We start from the raw sequence: 21774 nt of genomic DNA, 5'->3' as shown, positions 1-21774 counted from the left end.
GCACGCCGAATGAGAATGGGTTCGGGTTGGATTCGAGCTGGGAAAGGAAGCCAAACCCTGAGACCCTGATGTGGTCTATGTGATTGCCGAGTGATACAACGCACCGGCTGTCCACTTTGTCCTTCCGACGCCGCAGTGGAAGGCTGGTAGGATGCTTGAGCAGAATATTGTGAAATGCTCGTCATCCAGGGTCCGGTCATTACGACCGACGCCAGCAGAATAGATTTTAAAGCGTTTTACAAATTACCTGGGAAAAGCTTGAAGTTGTGCGTGTTGTTTTGCTCTTCTCGTCTCTCTAGCACTCGGTCACCTGGCGCTCATTCAAATCAATGTTTATTTACAAAGTTGCAAGGGAAGTCCATATCTTTATACGTTACTCCCTTGGCTCACAAGTATATGCTCTTCATTATAACCCAGGAACGAAGCCCTCAACTAGGACATCCCACTCGCTAGGGAAGTGAGGTCCCTCCTCACCATCCCAACCACCAGCCATCATGGCCACGGCTAGCAGCAGACTACTCGAGCTCGGGAAGTACGGCGTCGGCACCCTCGTCCCGCCGACGGGGTATCCCGCGTCGTCAAACTGGAACGTCGGGTGGAGAAGATAGTCGACGGCACGATTCGCGTCGCCCAGGCGGAGGCTGTTCATCGCGAGCATGGGGAAATCCCAGCCAAAGGATTCGTCGAGGTCCCACAGCGCCCAGATCCGGGCAGCGGTCTCCTCGAGTGCGGGGCGGTTCAGCGGCGGGCCCGAGGCCGGCGGCGGGAGGAGGCCAAAGATGCCGGCCATGGCCGGGTGGTCTTGCACCGTCGTCGTGTTGGCTGTCCACATGTTGGGGATGTCTTGGTAGACGGGGTACGTGCCGTCGATGATGGGTAGGGGCGCGAGGTTATCTCTGACGGTGGCCCAGGCTTCCGGGACGGAAGCGTTCTGGCGGGATTTCCAGGCGATGGCGACGTCGAGGCCGAAGCGCCAGTACGCGAGCTCAAAGGTCGGGTTGACGGTGGCGTTGGGGTTGGTGTTCTCCGAGACCGGGTACATGGGCGGACCGAGGTCGTAGACGCCCGTCGTCTCGTTGAGGAAGGCGTACGAGGCCATAAAGTCCGCCGTCGCGGTGAGGACGGCGTCCCAGTCAGCGAGGGTCTGCGTGGTGGGCGCGTGGCGGTAGGCGAGCTCGGCAAAGTACATTGGGTGCGGCTGCTGCCAGATGAGGAGGGTGTTGATCTCGCCGGGGGCGTCGATAGTAGAGGGGTCCGTCATTTTGCCCCAGCGAGCGCCGGCGTAGCCTTGGGTTGAGGCGCGGTTGAGGGAGGTGGGGAGTAGGTGGGTATAGGTTCCGGGGAGGGAGCGGGCGAGGAGGGCGTGGTTGTTCCAGCGGGCGAATTGGAGTGTGTGCCAGAGGATCATTTCCATCTTGGAGCGAGTGTGTGAGCTGGATGTAGTCCCTCATCAAGGGATTTGGAGGATGGAACTTACATGGAACTTGCCAAACCATCCATTGTTCACGAGACCGGACTCTATGTCCCTGTCAGCACTCTTCTCGGGCGACAGAGAAGTTGATAGGGGGTTTGGATCGCTAAATCACCTTGTGGAGGATAGTCTGACGCCGAGTTCACCGCCACGAGATACTGAGACTGGATTATCCTGCGCTGAAGCTCGGTCGCGTTGGCATCCGATGTCCCCGTTAGGTCTACAAAGGCCCCGTTGTTCCAATAAGCTGGCCACCATTCCCGCGAAGCCGCCACGACGCCGTCAAGCTCGGGAACGGATTCGGGTGCAGACGGCGCAAAATTGGCCGTGAATCGTAGCGTATTCGTCCCACTGGTCGAAAGGACATACCGATGGCTCCCGTCGGTCGGTGGTTTGATAGCACCACTACCACCAGCGGCGACATCCCACTCGAGTGACAAGTCGTATTGCATGGTGGTCAAATCGTGATGGATCGTGGCCTTGTTGGTCTCCCCTCCGCCAGGGGTCGATAGGGATGTCTTATGCAGGTCCGTCTGGTTGAAGACGCCTACGAACGGGGCGCCAAACTTGTCGTTTGTCGGGTAGGGAAAGTCGAAGAAGATGGATAAGGCGCCGGAGGAGAGCAGGGCTGATTCGACGGACACGGCGACGCTGTCCAAGGACGGGTCGGCCCAGGTTTCGACCTTGACGGTGTGGTTTTTATATATGAAGCTGGAACGGATGACGCCCGTCCACATGTCGAGGATCTGTTCCTTGTTGCTAAGCATGTCCTCCGTGACTGTCGTATTGCTGCTGTCGAAAAAGGAGAAGCCGATGGTGCCTAGATTAATACGGTGCGGGTTCTCGCGGAGCCAGTCTGCGATGTCGTTGTTTGAGGGGTTGGCCATGTTGTACTGTACAAGTCGGCCGTGTGTCCACCATTCTGTGCCGTGGTAGTCTATCGTGAAGAGAGTCAGCACATACTTTCTCGACCCAATACTATTGTACGCCTCTCGGTCGTGCTATCTCACCTTCGATTTGAGTCTGACCAGGCGTTGTGGGCAAGCTGAAATTGTGCCATCCCCATGTCGACATCGTCGCAAAGGGGCTGAAGGTCTGGAGACCCGTGATATCGGCACCAAAGGCGAAGTTGCCGTTGCCTACCTGCAGAGGCGTCTCAGGGGAACTGGCATTACGGCGAGGGTTGAAGGCTTGGACGACCTTTTGCCTGTCGATTTTGGCCTCGATGAGGCTGCAGAGCAGCGGTAGAAGATGTACAACACGCATGACTGTCACCTTCCAATTGGGAAATATCAAGACCGCATATGGGAAGCCAAATCGATGCGATGTGTATGGTGTCTACCCCGGACATCACGTTACGCGGGGAAACCGCGCTGCTCTTATTTCATCCCCAAGAGATCTGCGGTCCGGCCATGACGGCGCGTGAGGCCGGGTCCTCCCCTCTTGTGGTCATGTGTGAAGTTTGTGTCCATTGTTCATGTCCGCCTAGTACTCACTTTTCGGTGTGGTTTGCACCGAAGGCACCAATGCCATGCTATGGATAGGCCCTGAGGAACGATGAGGGGAAAGAGATAAACTACGAATGCGGGGATGACATGGTCTCCACTTTGGAATTGAGGCTATTCAAAACAGAGGCCGGCAGAAGTCCTCGTGGAGGATTAAGTTTGTCTGCGGAGAAAACGACAGGGATGCCACAAGTGGGCGACTCGGCTGAATTAACAGTTGAAAGCCTCCAGATGCCCTGAGGCTGGAAGTCGAAGTATAATGGCATCGAAAACTACCAACAGCAATTGGATCTTACCGTCCGCAAATGCAAAATGCCGTAATTCTGGGTCCTGGCTCCGGGAATTAAGAGCCCAACCCGATGTCATCCGGCTGTCCGTCACTGGGGGAAGCGGGACAGGCCCGGTCTTCAGCCACATCCGGCAGGGGCTAACTGTGGCTGATGTATCCACCAGCTAGGCTCCTGCAGCCCAGCAACCGCCCCGATTGGGCAAGCGCATAAACATCACTCATCCCTTCGATACAGTAGGGGGGACCCTTTCACAAGCACCTTACCTCATGTCGCCTAAACAGCCAACACAGCGCACCGTGGATCCAACAACATCTTGATTTGGCATTTCACCTCCAGACATACCTCCTCCGGTCGCGCAAACAGGATTCGAGCATCGAGTCGACACCTTTGGACGTCATATGATTATCTGGTATGTTACAACATCAATGGCATCTCTCTGCGACTTCCCTCTGGATTTCAATTGTTCCATTACCCCGCTAACCACTGGAATGAGCAGCCTTCGACGATAACATTAAACATCGAACCTCCTTTCGCGCGCATTTCGATAATAGACGCCGCCTACCATGGACAGGGTCGCGGGCCTCACAGTGTCAGTACTACACCCAACACCGCATCTATGATGTCCCTTTTGCAATACATTAGTGTGAGGACGGGTTTGCTGGCGGGAATACCACCGCTGCCACCCCCAGTACCGCCAGCTGTACCCGATCCTCCCCCACGGCAATATGGCGGTAGTCTCGTCAATCGAGACGTGACTGTCATCCAGACTCCTGAACCGCAGATCCCAGAACCAGTATTGACAGCTGCTGACGATAACTACGAGGACGGCAGTAACCAGAAAGCGGCTAGGAACCAGTTTCGGGCGCGTACTGTCAAGGGAGCCAACAACGGTGTTGCACTGCGACAGTATGCTGAGGCTACACTTGGAGGCGGCAGCCTGCGTAAGGTTGTGAAGTTGCCTGAAGGCGAAGACGAGAATGAGTGGTTGGCAGTCAATAGTGAGTATCAGCCGGGGGAATTAAGAGGTGGACCAAAGGAAACGGCACGACTGACACGACCCAAATGCAGTGGTCGACTTTTACAACCAGATCAACCTCCTCTACGGCGCTATTACCGAATTTTGCTCGCCTCAGTCATGCCCCGAGATGAAGGCAACTGACGAGTTTGAGTACTTGTGGCAGGACAGTGAAAACTACAAGAGGCCGACTAAGATGGCCGCGCCGGACTACATTGAGCACTTGATGGCCTGGGTACAGCGTCACATTGATGACGAGCAAATCCTGCCGAGCAGAATTGGTGTGTATTGCTTTGACATACTCAACGGTATATTGTTTTTAACATGGACCGCTAGGTGTTGCCTTCCCCAAATCATTTCCCTCAACAGTGCGGCAGATCTTCAAGCGCATGTATCGCGTTTATGCCCACGTCTACTGCCACCACTACGCAGTCATCAGAGAGCTTGGACTGGAGCCCCATCTCAACACGAGTTTCAAGCAGTACGTTCTGTTCGTCGACGAGCACAAATTGGCTAGTGGCAAGGACTTTTATGGTCCTTTGAACGATCTCGCGGAGAAGATGATTGAGAGCGACTGAGACAGGCCAGACGAGCCTTTCGAGAGTATGAATGCATGCATTGTCTAGGCGTTGGGGAAACACGGATGACACGCCGGTTGGCAAGGTAATAAGGAAGGTCTGATGATTGGCGCGTGGGGCTTTGACACTGCTGAGCCTGTGGACATGAGGCATTGAAGCGGTTATTGTGATATCACTGTAGACTACAAACTGGGTAACGGGTAGTACGGCTTTGGTTTGAGAATTCGAGAATTGAGAATGATCAAATCGCTGTGCATTCTCGAGTATTTTGGGTACACTGCATGGAGTTCCATCTTGAAGTTGTGAGGCTACAAGTGACTTGCTTCGTCCCATTGCACCAGAATTGGCTTCAAAGAGTGGAGCTTGGGCCTGCCTGTTCAGTAACAACGAGCACCTCCGATTTCCACCGACCCGAGCCCTTGACCCGCTTACCTAAGTTGATGCCTTACCACTCAACCAGCAAGCAGACGCAACGTCCCAAGGCATCAACATTCTAAATTGCCGAAGTTCAAACCTCAACCTCGAAAACCGACGCAAGCTACCACTGCGTCTCGTTCGAATCCAGCCATCCCTTCCCGCCCGTCTCCCATATTCAATTGAACTCCACCACCCACCACAACCGGAACCTCTCTTTCGCCCGACATGTTCTCGAGACAGGCTGTTCGCACCCTCCGAGCGGCGGCTCCCGCTTCGCGCCTCGTTGCCCGCGCCCCGGCCGTCCGCACCTACGCCGCTGCCGCCGCGACCGAGGCCGTCAAGCCCCCCGTCGCCGTCTTTGGCCTCGACGGCACCTACGCCACTGCCCTGGTACGCACTTGTTCCTCTCGTTGTACTGGTTATCCCCTGGACGGAGGGCAATTGAATGGGATCAATTGGCTGGGGGAGGAAGTTGTTGATTGAGAGGATTGATGGGGAATGAGGGAGCTTTACGGAAGGACTTTGAGGCATCGAGGGAAAAACACGACCGGGATGGGGAAAACCACTCAAAGATCTTACAGACGGCTAACTTTGCCCGATCACAGTACACCGCCGCCTCCAAGACCTCTTCCCTGGACCCCACGGCCAAGGCCCTGGCCACCCTCGACGCCATCTTCGCCAAGGACCCCAAGCTGACCACCGTCCTCGCCGCGCCCACCCTGACCCCCGAGGACAAGTCCGCCATCGTCGCCGAGCTCACCAAGCAGGCCGGCGCCGGCTCCCAGGAGACCGTCAAGAACTTCCTTGCCGCCCTCGCCGAGAACAACCGCCTCGGCCTCCTCCCCGGCATCACCCAGAAGTTCGCCGAGATCATGAGCGCCGCCCGCGGCGAGGTTGAGCTCACTGTCACCAGCGCCACTGTAGGTTTCCTTTCTCTCAATCGAGACTTGAATATGGGGGCATATGCGGTTCGTCGTTAAGAAATCAAAGACGGACCCGCAATGTCTAGACAGCTGTTGTACCTTGAACGTTGCAACGTATCAACGAGGGAATTTCGCACATGCATTCAGGGACGTCATTGAAAACATGCCACTGACACCCATTCTCAGCAACTCGACAACAAGACCCTCAACCGCCTCGAGAGCTCCATCGCCAAGTCCTCCTACGTCGGCCAGGGCAAGAAGCTCAAGGTCACCAACAACGTACGTTTTATCGCCTTACCCTCATCTCCGAGCTGTCCCTCCGAGACCATCTCGGTCCAGAAGCTGCGGCATCAGACATCTGGTTTCCTCCGTGACTAACACGCCCTTCTTTCTAGGTCAACCCCGATATCGTCGGAGGCCTCATTGTCGAGATTGGCGACCGGACCATCGACCTCAGCGTCTCTGGCAAGATTGCCAAGCTCAACAAGCTTCTCACTGACACTTTGTAAAAACACACACACACAAAATCTTCCATCATACTAGCATGAAGAAATCCTAATCCTCCTTCTCCCCCACACCGAACCAAACCTCCTCCCTTATTTTCTCTTTGTGTGCGTGTGTGTCTATCTTGTAAACTTGATTGGGCGGGGGTTTAGTGGGAAGGAGGAGGGTGAGGAGGGAGAGAACGGTCCGGCTCTTTCCACGTGTAACGACAAAACTCACGTGAGATAAAAAGCTGGATTAAAATGTTGGTTGGCCGCTTGCTCCCCTCCCTCGGGGCGAGAGGACAATTAGGGGGAAGCCCGAATGAGACGAAAGCTGTGCATAGTTCTGTCTACAATAGAAGCATTCACGGAACCCCTTTTCTACCACACACACACACACACACACTAGTCCTCGTGAAGGCTACCTCTCTTCCGGTCTGGAACTGAAAAAGTGGCGGATGCGCCAGCTGTTGGTATTCGCTCTCACCGCGATCCCTCCACATCGTAACGACGGCACGCTCGACCGACCTTCCAAATGTAAAGAAAACATGATTCAACAACGAACGATCAATCTCTAAGTACTGCCTTCCCCCCTGCCCCCTCAAAGATAAGTCTTTTGTGATTCCCGTGCCTTGTAGAAGCTCGTTTTCTCAACATCATCGCGGCTGCCTGAAGATCCTGACAAAGTTGTGCCTCACTAGGCAAACCAAGTGTCTTGGGCTGGCCATGATTGACTCTGTATTACATCGAGGTCAAACGACCTTGTTTGTGCCACGTATCTCAGCCCAGCAAGCCATGTTTTCTATCCCCTTCTACACTGGACCTTCGCCTGGAAATGGCTGATAGCTTGATTTGGCGAGAAATGTGTGATACGTATGTGCGAACGTTAAGAGGATGGTCCACAGTACGGGCATCTCAAGATGAACGAGCACCAGAAGCCTTTTTTGAAACCCAATCTACGTGTATTAACCCTAGGAACCTCTCTACCTCTGCAGTCTAACAGTCCTGTATATGGCTCTATGTGCATTGATGGCAGTTTTTTGGGTTTCTCATCATGCTCACCACGCAAGGAAAACTCCAAGGATGCACTCGTACTCTTCTTTTACCCGCCCACATCCAAGATGCACAAATACCAGCCTATCCCTCGACTTTTTCGCGTTTCCTGACGATTGGAGGGAAGCTCTAGACACCAGCCTCATACTCGTTGTCAGTTCCACCCGGGTGCTCTTTGTCCTCCTTGAACCTCTCCAGCTGATCCGAGATGTAGCGATGCATATGTGCGTCGGCCTCCGACTTCTCTCTCATCCTCTGCCGAAGCTTCTCAGGGTCATCCAACGTGGCCGAGTTGCTCAGTGAGTCGTCGCCATTAGTCTCGTCAAAGTCACTCCTTGCACCGATGGATCTCGCCGTTGATGATCTGCGCATCCGCGGCTTGCCACCAGGACCAGGCGTCATCGAGCCACGGCGATCAGTGCCGCGGGCAAAGATGTCATCAAAGTAGTGAGACATGCCCGCCGAGGGAGTGCGGGGAGTATGAGGCAGACGGCAGTTGATACTGGAAACCCATGTTAGCAATCATGTTCAGAGGTGTCAGAGTAGAGACAATCTTACCCAGTGTCGTGAATCATACGAGCCATCAAACCGGTCCAACCGCACTGGTGGGTAGCGCCGAGTCCACGGCCACTGTCGCCGTCGAAGAACTCGTAGAACCAGAGGTAGTCCTTCCAGTGAGGGTCGAAGTCCAGAAGATCATTTCCGGCGTTGATGCTACGCCGGCCCTCGTCGTTACGCGTCATCAAGTGCTGCAGACGATGCTGAATCTCCTCGGAGACGTGGCCCAAATGCATGTAGTCGCCACTTCCCGTGGGACATTCGACTTGGAACTCGTGTCCGTAGAACAAGAAGAATCGCTGAAGAGACTCAACCAGAAGGAAGTTGACACACAACCAAATGGGGCCTCTCCAGTTACTGTTGCCACCAAACAGACCGCTATCAGAGTCACCGGGAACGTAGCCGACGGAGAAAGTTTGGCCATTAACCTCCATCGAGAAGGGGTGCTCCTTGTGGTACTTTGACAAGGAACGAATTCCGTGCTCACTGAAGAACTCGTCCTCATCAAGCATGCGGTAGAGAATCTTCTCAAGCCTGTCCTTGCTGACAATTGACAAGAGAATACGATTGCCCTTTCCACGCTTGGCGATACTGGCCATGTTTCGCTCGGCCAAATCGCAGCGGTTCTCCATGAACCAATCAACCCTCTTTTTAAATGAGGGGAGCTTGTTGATAAGCTCAGGCTCAAGAGTCAGGGTTGCGTAAAGTGGAATCAATCCGACAAGAGAGCGGACTGGGAGCTGCTGGATCCAGGGGCCGCCCCATGAAATGGCATCGTAGTAGAAACCATCCTCATCATTCCAGAGCGACTTCTCGTCTTTTTGGCCAGTCCTGAAGGTCATGGCGTCACTGATGAAGATGAAATGCTCAAAGAACTTGGAAGCAATATCCTCGTATGTGCGTCGGTGCTTTGCAAGCTCAAGAGCAATGTTGAGCATGCTGAGACAGTAGAAGGCCATCCATCCGGTACTGTCGGCCTGCTCCAAAGAGCCGCCGGTTGGGAGAGGCTCAGAGCGGTTGAAAAGACCAATGTTGTCGAGACCGAGGAAGCCTCCCTCGAAGACGTTCTTGCCATCGGCGTCCTTGCGGTTAACCCACCAGGTGAAGTTCAGCAACAGCTTCTGGAAAACTCTCTCGAGGAAGTCCAAATCCTGGCGTCCGTAGAGCTTGCGCTCAATCTTGAACACTCGGAACGTGGCCCAAGCATGAACGGGAGGGTTTACGTCGCCAAAGTTCCACTCGTACCTATGCGGCGTTAATTCCAGTCTACTTCGGTCATCTGGAGAGCAACTTACGCTGGCAGCTGGCCGTTGGGATGGCAGTACCACTCTCTGGTGAAGAGATCAAGCTGCTTCTTGGCGAAGTCTGGATCCATCATCGCCAATGTGATGCAGTGGAAAGCACTGTCCCACGCAGCAAAGAAGGGATATTCCCAAGAGTCGGGCATAGACAAAATATCGTCGCAGTGCATATGTTTCCACTGAGAGTTGCGAATGTCTTTTCTGCTGGGGGGCGGAGGGGGTTGTGTCGGGTCACCATTCGCCCATTGGTCCCAGATGAAGAGGTAATGCTGCTTAGTCCACATCATTCCGGAGAAGGCCTGACGCTGAATGTTGCGCAGATCGTCTGCCATGGGGAGGGGGCTGAGGCGGTAGTAGAAGTCGTCGGCCTCAGCGATCCTCAGATCGACCAGGTCATCAAAGTCACCTTCGTCGAAGTAGGTCTGGTTCTTCTTGGAGAAGCGGAAACGGACGACGGCGCACTCGCCGGGAGGAACACCACCATCCTCGTTGAAGCTGAACCAGGCAGCGCACTTGGTGCCCTTCTGTGCTGGGTTGACGGCCCCCTTTTCCTTCTCGCAAATGTGACGGTGGAAGGCGTCCTTGACATACGGAGTCTTGTTGTCCTGCTCGTACAATAGCTCATAGTTGGTGTCGTTGTCGGTAAACAACATCTGGGGTATTACGTCCTCGCCGCTGGTTCCAACACCGGGAGAAGGTGACATCAGGAAGTAACGGTCCCCGAGCTTGTGATGCTTGGACTTGGCCAGGCCCTCGCCAACGTTCTCGATGGATGGCTTCTTGTCCTCGGGCTCCCGGCCCCAGGCCCAGGTGTTGCGGAACCACATTTGCGGCACAATGTGAAGTGGTGCCGGATCGGGACCTCTGTTCCATGCGGTAACACGGAACAGGATCTCCTCGGGGTCGTCCGTCTCCTTTGCCGTCTCGATGAAAATATCCCAGTACCTGTCTTCGTCGAAGATGCCCGTGTCAACGATCTGGTACTCCTTGTCTTCCTTGCCTCTGCGTGCATTTTCTTCCAACAGGTCCTTGTAAGGGAACTTCTTCTGCGGGTACTTGTAGAGGAACTTCATGTAGGAATGCTGCGGGCGGATTGTCAGTATGAGCAGTTGGGGACCAGCTCTTTCCAACTTACTGTCTGCAATGTCTGTTAGCTATTGAACTACAAATATTCACGGCAACCTTGAACTACTTACGGGGGTATTGTCAACGTGGAAGTGAGCTTCCTTGACACTCTCGCCATGGTTACCCTGGGGGTTTGAGAGACCAAATAATCTCTCCTTGAGGAAATCGCTGTCGAATTATCAGCTCTTTGTACGAAGCATAACGAGCCGACGAGCGCTTGACTAACTCTTCCTCGTTCCAGAAAGAAAATCCAATGTTTTGGAAGCCGTGGGTATCAGAAACGCCGGCAATTCCATCCTCACCCCATCTGTAGGCTCGGGATCGTGCGTCGTCATGGGTAAAGTCTGGGGCATGCTGTCAGCGGATTGCGACTGGAGCTCGTGGGGAATGGCGGGGTGTGCTCACGACTCCACGCGTCTCCGTCGGGACTGTAATCCTCTCGCACTGCGACACGGCTTTGATTAGATTATGTTTGTTTCGCTAACGGCCGGATTGTCAGCTGCAGCAGCAGCACCAACCGCAGCAGCAATGGTAGCAGCTGGGTCTGAATCTGAAGCTGGAGCTTGAGCTGCCACTCACCAGTGGCCCATTGGCGTTCGGCAACGTAAGGGCCCCATTTCTTCCAGTACTTCTCGCGTCTGCGGTCTTCCTTGAGACGCTTCTCCTCCTCGGTAAGGTACTCGTGACCGTCAAAGACAACCATGGTGGGCGAATAGGCACCTCGTAGCGTTGGATAGACAGAGCACGCCCTTCACGACAGCGAAAGCAGCGTCGTTGAGGGTTGAGGGATTTCCAGAGCGTAGGATTGAGGGCGAGTTGTGGGCTTGTGGCGAGAGAAGAAAGAGAGAGAGAGAGAGAGAGAGAGAGAGAGGGTGTAGGTTCGGCGGGACGAAGTGCAGGGTTAGAATGGAGGCGACCTTTAGTAAGAACCAGAGACCCTAGCCAGCAATGCCTACCGAGAACAGCACGAGCAGAGCACGTCACGTATCACGATAACCTCAGCGACAGGCGGTCAGTTTCGTTCACACCTGGTCGTCGAGCTGGCTCAACAAGGGGAGGAAGGTCGAGACTCTCGAGGTTGCAGAATGCAAGATTGCGTAGAGGACCGGGAGGTAAGGCTAGGTAGGTAGGTAGTAGCGTAGGTGCGTCTTATTTAGAGGGGGAGACTCGAGAGATAGAGACGAGAAAAATAAATTAGAAATGCGGCTACTAGTATGTATGTGCCTCACTGCCCTGAGTGACGGATGTGCCAGCAGGGAACCGACGTGTTGGGAAATACGCGGGCAATGGCGGGAGCTCTGGTCCGAAAAGAATGAGATAGCGCCTCAGCATCTTCAGGTACCAGGTAAGAAACCAACCAACCAAGGGCTGCGATAACAAAGCTACCTGAAGCCCAATCGACGACAATGAGTCGAGCGAGGTAGGCATTCGATAGCCCAAGTGCAGTGCGGAGTGTCAGCGGAGGTAACAGCGAACAAGCAGCTGCGACACGAGTAAGCAGAAAAACTTCCGTGGTTCTGGAGAGTACTCCGTAGCTTAGCCTCACAGCCCGCGGCAGTAACAGCCGCGGGCAAGCAAGCAAGCAAGCCGCTGCAGCACACACCGGGGGGGGGGGGGGCAGGCATCCAAGGTTGAGGGGGTGACGGCCGCGGGGCATTCAAGCCATGCCATTTTGTTTGCCCATCTGGAATGGCCGCCATACGACCTACGTACCTCGCACTGGAAATTTTGTGCCATTTTACCTATGGCTTCTGCCAACCTTGAATGCCTGCGTTCCCCAGTGCTCCCCCCCATTCGTCTCCGCACTCCGCAAGACATAGAGGAGTAGCTGAGCAGCACAACCTTAGCTAACGATTGCCTGCCAATTGCTCTCTGAGATCAGCATACAAGTCTAATAGAGGAGCTTGAACTCACCGTCCCTCGTAAAATATTTTCTCCCCAAAGTTCCCCCCTTCTTGCTTCAACCACCGACCATCCAATTGCTACCTCCTGGACACCGATATCACAGCGGCTGGCTGGTGCTGTTGCCCCTTGCTGCCCCTCTCTTTGAAACGCTAAAATCAGAGCTTTCAGGAGCATGACGTCAATGGGCTCTAGCGCACCTCCATCCAACCTAGCGGGGCAGCTCTTCGCCGGCCACATCTCACTGCATTGGGCCGTCGCTGCCACCCCCGGGGACCCGACATGGCCTGGACCGCCGCCGACTGACAAGGGCACATGGGAACATGCGAATCGATCGTCGATGAAGTGCTGTTTTGGTTCTGGTTGCCGCCGCCGTACAAACCCAGACACACTTCCAATGGTCCCCGGTCCGACGAGAGAAACGTGGTTTGATGTTGGTGGTGTTCATGGTGAGCCTCAATGACTTCTTTTGACTCCTAAGCCCTAATGGCTAGCGTTACCGTCCGTCCTTCACTTAGCCTACAAAATCAGAGACAAAAAATTAATTTCCGCCGTCACATAATCCGGGAGAACGTTGGTCCAGTCATTGTGCTGGCATGATTCGAATAAATCGGACTCGACTGACGGGACCAGTGTCGACAGTAATTCGAGGCCATCATCGACCTCAAAATCAATTGCTGAACAGGATATCTATAACGTCAAAAAACCGAGCCAGATCGCCTAGAAACAGTCCCACTACGCTGCGTGAACCTGACATGTTGATATGTACGCATGCATGCGCCAATGACGTCTCGCGCGAGCTAATGACCAGCTTGCCCGCAGACGTTGCGCCTTCGTCCGTCTATGCTCCCGTTGGAGTTGGGCAAAGGAGTCTTCCCGTCGAGACACTTCGCCGGTTTGCCAGATTCTATTTGGCGAACCACGGAAACTTCTTCTTGTTGTACTCAGCACCACCGCCCGCCGTGCTTTCCAGCTGTACACTCCGTTGATATATCTCCTGTGAAGACGTGTTAGTCATGCTGTGACGATGACAGGGGTTAAGACTGCACTTACTTCTTCATCTGTTGGCATCCTGCAATCCAAAATCAGCTCCCTGGCTGCCTCGTGCTTCGAGAGGTTCGGGTACGCAGTTCCCTGACTCTTCATGAGCGGCAGCAGTACTTCACCGAGTACCTCAAATTTCTTCCAGTTGACTCTATCGCCTTCAGGCCCCACAAATGTTTTGCTTCCCTCCTCGGCCGAGACAAGGTCTCTCCGGTGTAGCGGAATGTAGGGTATCCGTGGCAACGGGGAATTCTCCCATGCCAGTCGGTACGCAAAGTGACTCTTTTGTGTACCCATGAGAATGCCCAATTTCGCAAACGACTTTTGTGCTTCAGGCGGCACCAGTGCCCACGTCTGCGCCAAACGATGGACCGCCGTGCCGTTGATCCCTGCGAGCACTGCCGCCAGACCGTTGTAGTTGTTGAGCCGCCGCAGCTTTTGTGCAATGTTCATGAACTTTTCTAGCATCTGAGACCGATGCTTTGCCTTGTCTCGCAACAATATGAGATTGGCAACCCACTTCGCCACGTGGTTAAAGTGGTTAATCATCCGATTGACGTTCTTGAGACTCTTGCATTTGGATCGTTGCTCCAACGAGAGACTCACATGCCGCACAAAGTCTCTGATACGGATGGAAGAAAACATGACCCAGTCGATGCGCGTCATCTCATCGGCGATGTCGTCGTCCGTGATGTCCATGAAAATATGATAACGGAACTTGTTCATCGGTAGCACATCCGTGGGCTCCATGTTCGCTGCCTCTCTTTCGTACTCGTCGTAAGAGTGAAATGAGACGTGCGTGCCCACACTACTTGTCCTGTCCACTTGGGAAAAGTCGGAGCTGCCAGAAGGTCTCTCGTCTGGAGTCCTATCGTTGTCAATGGTCAAGGTGATCATACCGTTGGACATGTCTGATGTAGAGCGCGTCTTTTCTCTCGACAAAAGTTTGCTGCCTTCTTCGTCTGCGACTTCGTCCGACTTTGCCCATCCGGTGTTGTCATCCTCCACCACACTGAATTCGAGATGTCGCCGAATTTGCTGCGCAGCGATGGAGAAGATTGGCTCGGTGGAGAGATGTTTAATAAACTCTTCTAGGTTTCGCCTCGTTCCTGATCGCGCAAAGTCGCCAGGGTACAGCGAGACCCATTTTGCGACGACCTCAATGATTCTGAGCTGTGTTGCGGTCTTGGAAAGATAATGTGCTGCTTTGTCGTCTCTGACGCGGTCAAGTCGCGTAAGTATAGCCGAGAAGAGCTCGCCTGGTGCTGCAAACTTCCGGTAGAGACACAAGAAAACATCGGAGAAGTTGTTGTCCGCTTTGGTCATCCGGGGAGCAATGAGCCGGTCGACGAGTTCGTCAAAGGCCACACCTGCTGACTTGGTCGGCTTCTCGAGGAAGCTATCATCGCTCCGTTGAAGAATGGGGATCTCCTCTGAGTATCTGAATGATTCGGCGTCTGACTCCTCCATGTCTAGGAACGAATCCGTCGGCCCGCGGTCGAGACGTATCCCAGGTGTCCGTAGCTGACTCGAGACAGTTTGTTGAGACTCCTCCTCAATGGTATCGGATGGGCCGAACGAGCCCGAACTTGAAGGCGCGCCACCAAAGTCGGTTATTCGAGGACTTCGTGGAGGATGTGGGCCACGTAAATGATCGGGGATGGGAGGGGGAACACCTCGAAGAAGCGACAAATCAGAGCTCGCTCGGCTATGTTTACTCTGCTGACTTAGCGGGCGTCCGTTGGAGCTGTCGTGGGCCTCGAGGTTGGCCGCCGAGGCTGCACGACGGCGGGGCATGCCCGATTCCGATTGTGATTCTGGCATTTCATCAGCATTAACATTGACTACTTGTGCATTCGATGATGGGCTCCAATTACCCTTGCGGTAAGCGATCGAGGCTTTCAAGGTTGTGTTCAGGCACGCTCTGGCGCGTTCCGGACTACTTGTAGACAGATTGAACATCCCAACGCACGACTTGAAATACTCGTGGCTGGCGACTCGCTGCGAATCAACCTGCCTTTCGCTCTCTGGATGATCGCATTTATTGGCGACAAGGACAGCCGGCAGACCCGACTTTGTCAGAGCAGCTAGCGCGTGTCAGCAAGACGCGCCGCGTCCAGACGAATCAAACGGCGGGAATTAGGCTCACCAATCGTTTGGGGCAATTCCTTCATGCTCTCTTTATTCGTGACGTCGTAAATAATGAGGGCGCCATCGACCCGCGGGACGATGTGGCCGTTGATCTGTTTCGGCCATTGGATGGGCTGCAGCGGGTTCAGCTCAAAGTATTCGAGGTCAAGCTCGATCAGCGTCACGCCGTATGTGACATTGTCGACGACCATGCGGACGCTGGATGCATTGGTTATGGGCGGCCGTGATAGGCCCAGCACGCGCTGGACGAAGGACGACTTGCCAACGCCCGAGGCGCCAATGACTGCGATATTGAGGCTCTCCATGATGGCGGAGGTTGGTGGTTGCTATGATCGTCAGCCCCTTTTTTCCACTCCCGTCTCATCAGCTACCCCGCAGTCTGTGTCTAGTGGGGCATTATTACCCAGTATAAGGAATGTCCTATTATCAACGACTCTCTTCTTGGGGGCGGCCAGCGCTCGTTGGGCGTGTCGTCATCGCGGAACTCGAAAGCGTCGAAATCGAATTCTTCGTCCTCCTCGTCTTCGTCCTCCTGGCTGTCGCTCGCGTTTTCGTTTCCGTTTTCGTTTTCTTCTCCTTCGTCTTCGGCGTCGGCGTCGGCGTCGTCAAATGAAGTCGCAGTCCAACGAGGGTCAAGTGCAAGCGCCCCTTCAATGTTGTTATCGTCAAATCGCAAAAAGAATGGGTCGTCGACTATGGAGATGAAGGAGTCGCGGTAATTGGCAGGTTGCTCAGAGCCAGTGGCAGAGGGCCGTATTGGCTCGATCGATGACTCTCGGTGGACGGCGTAATGAGGTGTATGTCTCTTCGGAGCGGCGGGGGCGGATCGATGAGCGGCGTCGCGATCGGTTCGTCGGGAGGAGGAGAAGGAGGAGACAGCGGCGGCAGCAGTTGAGTGGTCGGCGGAATAGTACTTCGAAGGTATGCGAGAGCCTTCTGAACTCCTGTGAGCCTTTCGAGCTCCGATAGGGTCGGACGCCATGGCCACGACCGGGGGAGGGCAGAGGCTGTTCGGGGGAGGCAAACAACATACAATGTGCAAAGAAGAAGAGATTGAAAAGATCACGACCGAACAAGAACAGAGCGGACTGGCAGGGCCTTGGGTGAAAACCAAACTTTTGGGACAGTGGATGCACTGACTAAAAGCCGGGATTTCAGAGCCTCAAGGAAGGCATGGCAAACCCACCGGGGACCGTTCTTCTTAGTGTGGTCTGCCTCGTGTGTACCTTGCTTCTCGTCGGGGGCCCTTGGAAATGGTTGCTGGGCCGGTGAGAAACCTTGACCACAGCTTGGGCAAGCAAGGTGTGCGTATGATCTGGTAGGTAAGGTACAGTCTAAGGTACGTACGTACGAACGGGACTGCGGCTCGTCAGATCAGGTACACAAGCGTATCCGTTAGAGGTACTGGGTGCGTCTGAATAGCGCGAACGCAGTACGGATACTTCGTACGGATAGGATGGGACAGGAACAGGAACAGGAGAAGCAGGATAGAGCTTCGTGGTGCGGCAGACCAGGGGTTCGAAAAAGGGGCCTGGTTTATTTTTTTTCTCGCTAGGAGCTCCACCGGTGCGCAGATGTCGGGCTTGTGAGAAGTGACGGGCGTGGATTGAGAGGAGCAGCGTAAGCGTCCAGTTCGTCGACGATGCTAGACACACAGCAAATGAGGTCAGTCGCGGATCCAGGCCAAGGGCTCCGGGCCCTTCCAAGCTCCAGCAGGGAAATTCAGGAAGGGGGGGGCCGAGCTTGCTGCGATTGCGATTGAAATTGGGATTTAGGATTCTGCCAACTTGGCTGGGCGATGATGGGGGGAGCGTTTGTCCCCTCTAGCGTTGACTAGGGGGTTCAAGATCGAACCAAACCAGGACACCAACGCAATGGCACTTCTTGTTTGTAGCACGGCATGTGCTGTTCCTGTTGCTTCTGGAAGGGGGCCGGGGGCCCGGGGGTTGGTAGGTTTGCTTCCTTACGTACCTTTTGGTCGTTGTAGTTGGAGTTGTGGATGGTTGAATCCTAGGCTGCGCTGGTTTGGGACCAGACTTGACCAAGTAAGATGAGGGAATGGATAGGGGTGGTGGTGGTGGTGGAGGAGGAGAAAGAAGCGTCAAGGTCCCGTCAGGAGACGAATTGAGAGACTAACGGGAGAGCGGGAAGGGGCCGCGACGATCAGGACCGCTGACCGAGAGACGAGCCGTTGAGGGGTAATACCGTACGGTACGGATACTTTGTAGGTAATACGGAGCAAGAAATCTGAGGTTCTAGTGATTACTGTGTACGGTGTCCGTAAGGTAAGGTAGTCCGTATATTTTGCTGCCGACCCTACCGGACCATGGAAGACCAAAGGCACGGGCACGTCTGCTGGTTTATCAGCAAGTTGGAGTAGTCAAAAACAGGTGTACAGAGATAAATAAGCGTATCCGTCTCTCTGGTTGGGAATGCAGCTGATGCGAATGGATACTCTATCACCTGCAACGGGGGGGTTCAGGACAGAAACGGCTGCATGGGACAGAACTGAACGTGGATGTGGACGTGGAATTGAAAGTGGAAGTGGACGGGAGCAACCAGGGAAGCGGAGAAAGGGACAAGGGATGTTCCACTGCGCCCTGAGCAGCTGGGCTCTTTCCGTTCTACTGTGTGTAATTACCAGTCGGTACCTAAGTACTTCCATTTCTGGATGAGGAGGAAGGAACACTGTGAAATCAAAGAAGGAAGCTCGGGCCCCCGGCACCATGCGGAGTGGATTCAAGGTCCATTTTGTTCGGGGCCCATCCATCCAATGACAAGACTTGAAAGCGTTGGTACCACTGGACCCCTTCGACGTCCACGGAACGTTTGAACTTTCCTTCTGCCGAATGATTGGTCACCGTTGCTGAATTCATCCTTCCTCTCCATTCAAGATATCTCAAGACCCTCAGTGGCTCCAAATTCAAGGTGGAACTTGAAAGTGCAGGGAGACAGCTACTACCTTTCTCGGTGGGTGTGGTGCGAGTCCGTCGGTACCCAACGGATACTCATACGTCCCTTGCTGCTCCAGTGGACCTCTCTCCTTCCGAAGCTAGAAATCTACTGGGCCGACCTAACTTAAGTACCTTAGACGGCTTCGATGCACCAAAGGTACCTAAGATGTTATGCATCCGTAGCTGCCACTGCTCCTTAACGCCAACCTGCCTTACTATTACCTACACTGATTCCTTTCCTTGCATTGAGCAGCCCGAACTACATACGCAGTAGCCCACCAAAAATCAAGTCAAATCAAACCCTCGTGAATCATGTCGTCCGGGGTTGACTCCGGCTCGTTGCTCCGGGTCCAGCTTCCTCATTGCGACCAACATCACCAACTGGCGGTCTGCAAACTCTACCAGCTCAGGACTTGAACCCCAGATGAACATCCCTTTGTACACCAAGACCTACTATTATGCTTCTTCCCACTGTCCTCACGAGGTACGCTGCACTTGTCCGGACAATCTACCTTTTTCAGCAGCAAACTCACTTGCGCCGAAACCCAATACCAACTCACCGATGACGTACGGATGCCCAGTTCGCGACAAGCTCGCCATGGGTCAATCCTGCAGGGCCAAACTCATGCCCAACAAGCTTCTGTCAAGAACAATGCTGCTGGCGCGCGTACAGACACCATTCATGTCTCAAGATGAAGCACTTCAATTTGTGCCATGATCCTCCGGCGCCCATATCATCGCAATTTCGCATCAGCACGTGGTCCGCAGGCCAATAAAGCTTCCTAGCTTAGCTCCACGAGCTTCTGCAGGGTTGCTTTCACCATCAAGCCATGCTCCCGAAACGCACCATCGTTGATTCCTTCGCATACTAACAGTCACAGTTTACCATGTTTGGAGCGAACCAAAAAAAGACTCCAGGTTTCGTCTCGAAATAAGCGGCATTCCAAGGTGTTTTCTCCAGGAATATGATCCCGGCAATGGCTCTGAGCCGTTCCAGTAGCTCGGGACCTGGATGGTTGCCGGTCATCTTCGGTCGGCATTGGCACGCAGATCTGGCCTCGACATTCCACCAGGCCGGGTTGCGATGCAAGTTGCTCCATCTACGGATATTCCATCAAGTATCTTGCCCACTTCACGGCGGACACAAACAATATTGTGTATTTCTGTACGGAGTACGGTTGCGGCATCTTCATTCAATGTGTCCGACCTCCCTGGACATTTGACGACGCACCGGCCTCAACTCGGACTATTGGAGCCTGGTTCGAATAAACTTCTGTCAAAAAATTGAGCACGGTTCATTGAGAAATTGCCTGGCCATCCCTCGTCCCAAGCCCTTTTCTACCTGAGCATCGCAATAATGAAGAAATGGTACCGACGTCTTCAGCTCCAATGAACCCCCCTTTGCAAACACCAGATCGCGCTACTTGATCCTTCTCCGTTTCACGATGGAAACAATTTATCGTTCGACTTTCTGACACGAAGGATTGGCAACCGGCGCTGACACGGATCGCAGTGGAAATAACGTCGTCGACTAAATTGTGGCCGCGTTCTTGGCATCTCTCCACTGGAGGACCCTTGTCTTGGGCCACGTTCCTGCGCTTTGGCTACGGATATAGTTACAAGTGCCTCCATCAAAGTGTATATCCCAAGCTACCACATGAAGTCCTGGACTCATCCAACATCAGCTGATGACAATGTCGCGGCTTTCACTTGTGGTTCTCACGATCTCGCCAGCAACTCGAATTCAAGTCAGTGCAACACAATAGCGCTGGCTCTAGCCTGCCTCTTTTCTTTTCTTTCTTGCTTTTTCAGGTCTGCAGCGGGAGAACCGCATGGTCGATAAGCGGGCCGATTGTGGCATTGGCCTTCTCAATAGACTGAAAAATGCCAGCCACGGCTTGACGACGGCGTCGTCTGGCGAACAGTACCCGCCTCACTTAGTTATACGGGCTGCTGCTATTCCAAAACCATCATGAGCTGGAATGCCATGCTCTTGCTCAAGATTTTTTGTGAGGACCGGCAATACGTATTCGAAGAGGTTGAGTTACGTGTCGAGCTGAGGGACTCGACATTTCGCCGTTGGTGGTTAGGCTACGTCTAGGTCGCAAACCACACATCAGGCCCGGCCCGGCTCCGAGAGAGAACACAAGGGAATTGGGTGTGTTAGCAAAGTCAAAATGGTCAGCTCCGGATCAGCAATCTTTATTTCACACACTTGCAGCTGTGGCGTAGCAGAATGACTTGTGTGCCTCCAACAACTACGTACGGATACAGGGAATGGAGGGCTGCTTGTGGGGTTCGTACGCGGCAGTTCAGGGTGCCGCCAGCAACACACTCGATGGATGCGTGGCTGCATCGCCAAGCTGCATGATATGGCTTCGTAAAACCCAGCGTAGGGTTACATGGAAGGCGATACGAGGGCAAGACATGCAGACGTGCAGCAAGCTGCACAAGTGGACAACCCCATTCCTACGGTACCTTTCTCTCGCGATACCTCACCGAGTCTTATATGGCGTGTTTTGCATAGAGACCTTGCTGCGCTGGGAGCCGCGCCTTTTTGCGATATACGGATTGCGGTGAGAACGGTGAAGTCGGCGGACTGAGTGAGAAAAGCAACAAAGCTCTCTTGACGTACTGTTCAGTTTGTTCGGATGGCAAGCAGAATTTCTTACCAAGGCAAGCAGGCAGCGTTACCACCAACCGAGACAATTGCTGTTGGTCAGACTCAAAGTCAACAGTCTAGAGTCTAGGGGTGAGATGCTGCGGTTCTATCCACTGGGTGCGCCTATTCAGGAGATCGCGCCATGGCCGAATCCAGCGTGTGTTGCAGGAGCATTAAGAGATAAGACGACGCTTGGCGGACCATTTGCTGATCATACCCAATAGGATTGACTCTGTCATCAGTTGGGTCTAACAACCTCCCTGGGGGATCGAGTCTTCCGGTTTCGTCTGCATCTGCAGCGTTTATTCACTAACCGTCTGGATATCACTCACTGCCGAGA

At 54.0% G+C, this 21774-nt stretch overlaps 5 protein-coding genes across 5 annotated transcripts; 2 read left to right on the top strand and 3 right to left on the bottom strand.

The window, feature by feature from the left end:
* Positions 1-406: 406 nt before the first annotated feature.
* Positions 407-2737, bottom strand: CPAR01_06008 (uncharacterized protein; the record flags this gene model as incomplete). The annotated part of the gene is made up of 4 exons (XM_060490282.1): positions 407-1414; positions 1478-1518; positions 1587-2408; positions 2482-2737. The coding sequence occupies 4 exons, from the start codon at positions 2735-2737 to the stop codon at positions 407-409; spliced, it is 2127 nt and encodes a 708-aa protein (XP_060351748.1).
* A 1148-nt stretch (positions 2738-3885) lies between these two features.
* On the top strand, positions 3886-4859 carry CPAR01_06007 (ploidy protein mob1 maintenance; the record flags this gene model as incomplete). The annotated part of the gene is made up of 3 exons (XM_060490281.1): positions 3886-4264; positions 4335-4562; positions 4618-4859. 3 exons carry the CDS (start codon positions 3886-3888, stop codon positions 4857-4859), a joined length of 849 nt encoding a protein of 282 aa, XP_060351747.1.
* Positions 4860-5501: 642 nt separating this feature from the next.
* CPAR01_06006 (ATP synthase F1) lies at positions 5502-6708 on the top strand (the record flags this gene model as incomplete). The annotated part of the gene is made up of 4 exons (XM_060490280.1): positions 5502-5666; positions 5858-6196; positions 6386-6478; positions 6595-6708. 4 exons carry the CDS (start codon positions 5502-5504, stop codon positions 6706-6708), a joined length of 711 nt encoding a protein of 236 aa, XP_060351746.1.
* Positions 6709-7866: 1158 nt separating this feature from the next.
* On the bottom strand, positions 7867-11424 carry CPAR01_06005 (glycoside hydrolase family 63; the record flags this gene model as incomplete). Its single annotated transcript, XM_060490279.1, has 7 exons — positions 7867-8239; positions 8296-9540; positions 9591-10678; positions 10793-10889; positions 10948-11065; positions 11127-11165; positions 11301-11424. The coding sequence occupies 7 exons, from the start codon at positions 11422-11424 to the stop codon at positions 7867-7869; spliced, it is 3084 nt and encodes a 1027-aa protein (XP_060351745.1).
* Positions 11425-13530: 2106 nt separating this feature from the next.
* Positions 13531-16800, bottom strand: CPAR01_06004 (RasGEF domain-containing protein; the record flags this gene model as incomplete). The annotated part of the gene is made up of 5 exons (XM_060490278.1): positions 13531-13620; positions 13677-15484; positions 15545-15754; positions 15817-16144; positions 16222-16800. The coding sequence occupies 5 exons, from the start codon at positions 16798-16800 to the stop codon at positions 13531-13533; spliced, it is 3015 nt and encodes a 1004-aa protein (XP_060351744.1).
* Positions 16801-21774: the final 4974 nt, after the last annotated feature.

The sequence above is a fragment of the Colletotrichum paranaense genome (assembly GCF_030867605.1).
Source record: "Colletotrichum paranaense strain IMI 384185 chromosome Unknown Scaffold_4.1, whole genome shotgun sequence".
Classification (NCBI taxonomy): Eukaryota; Fungi; Ascomycota; class Sordariomycetes; order Glomerellales; family Glomerellaceae; genus Colletotrichum; species Colletotrichum paranaense.
This window is presented reverse-complemented; position numbering and strand designations above follow the sequence as displayed.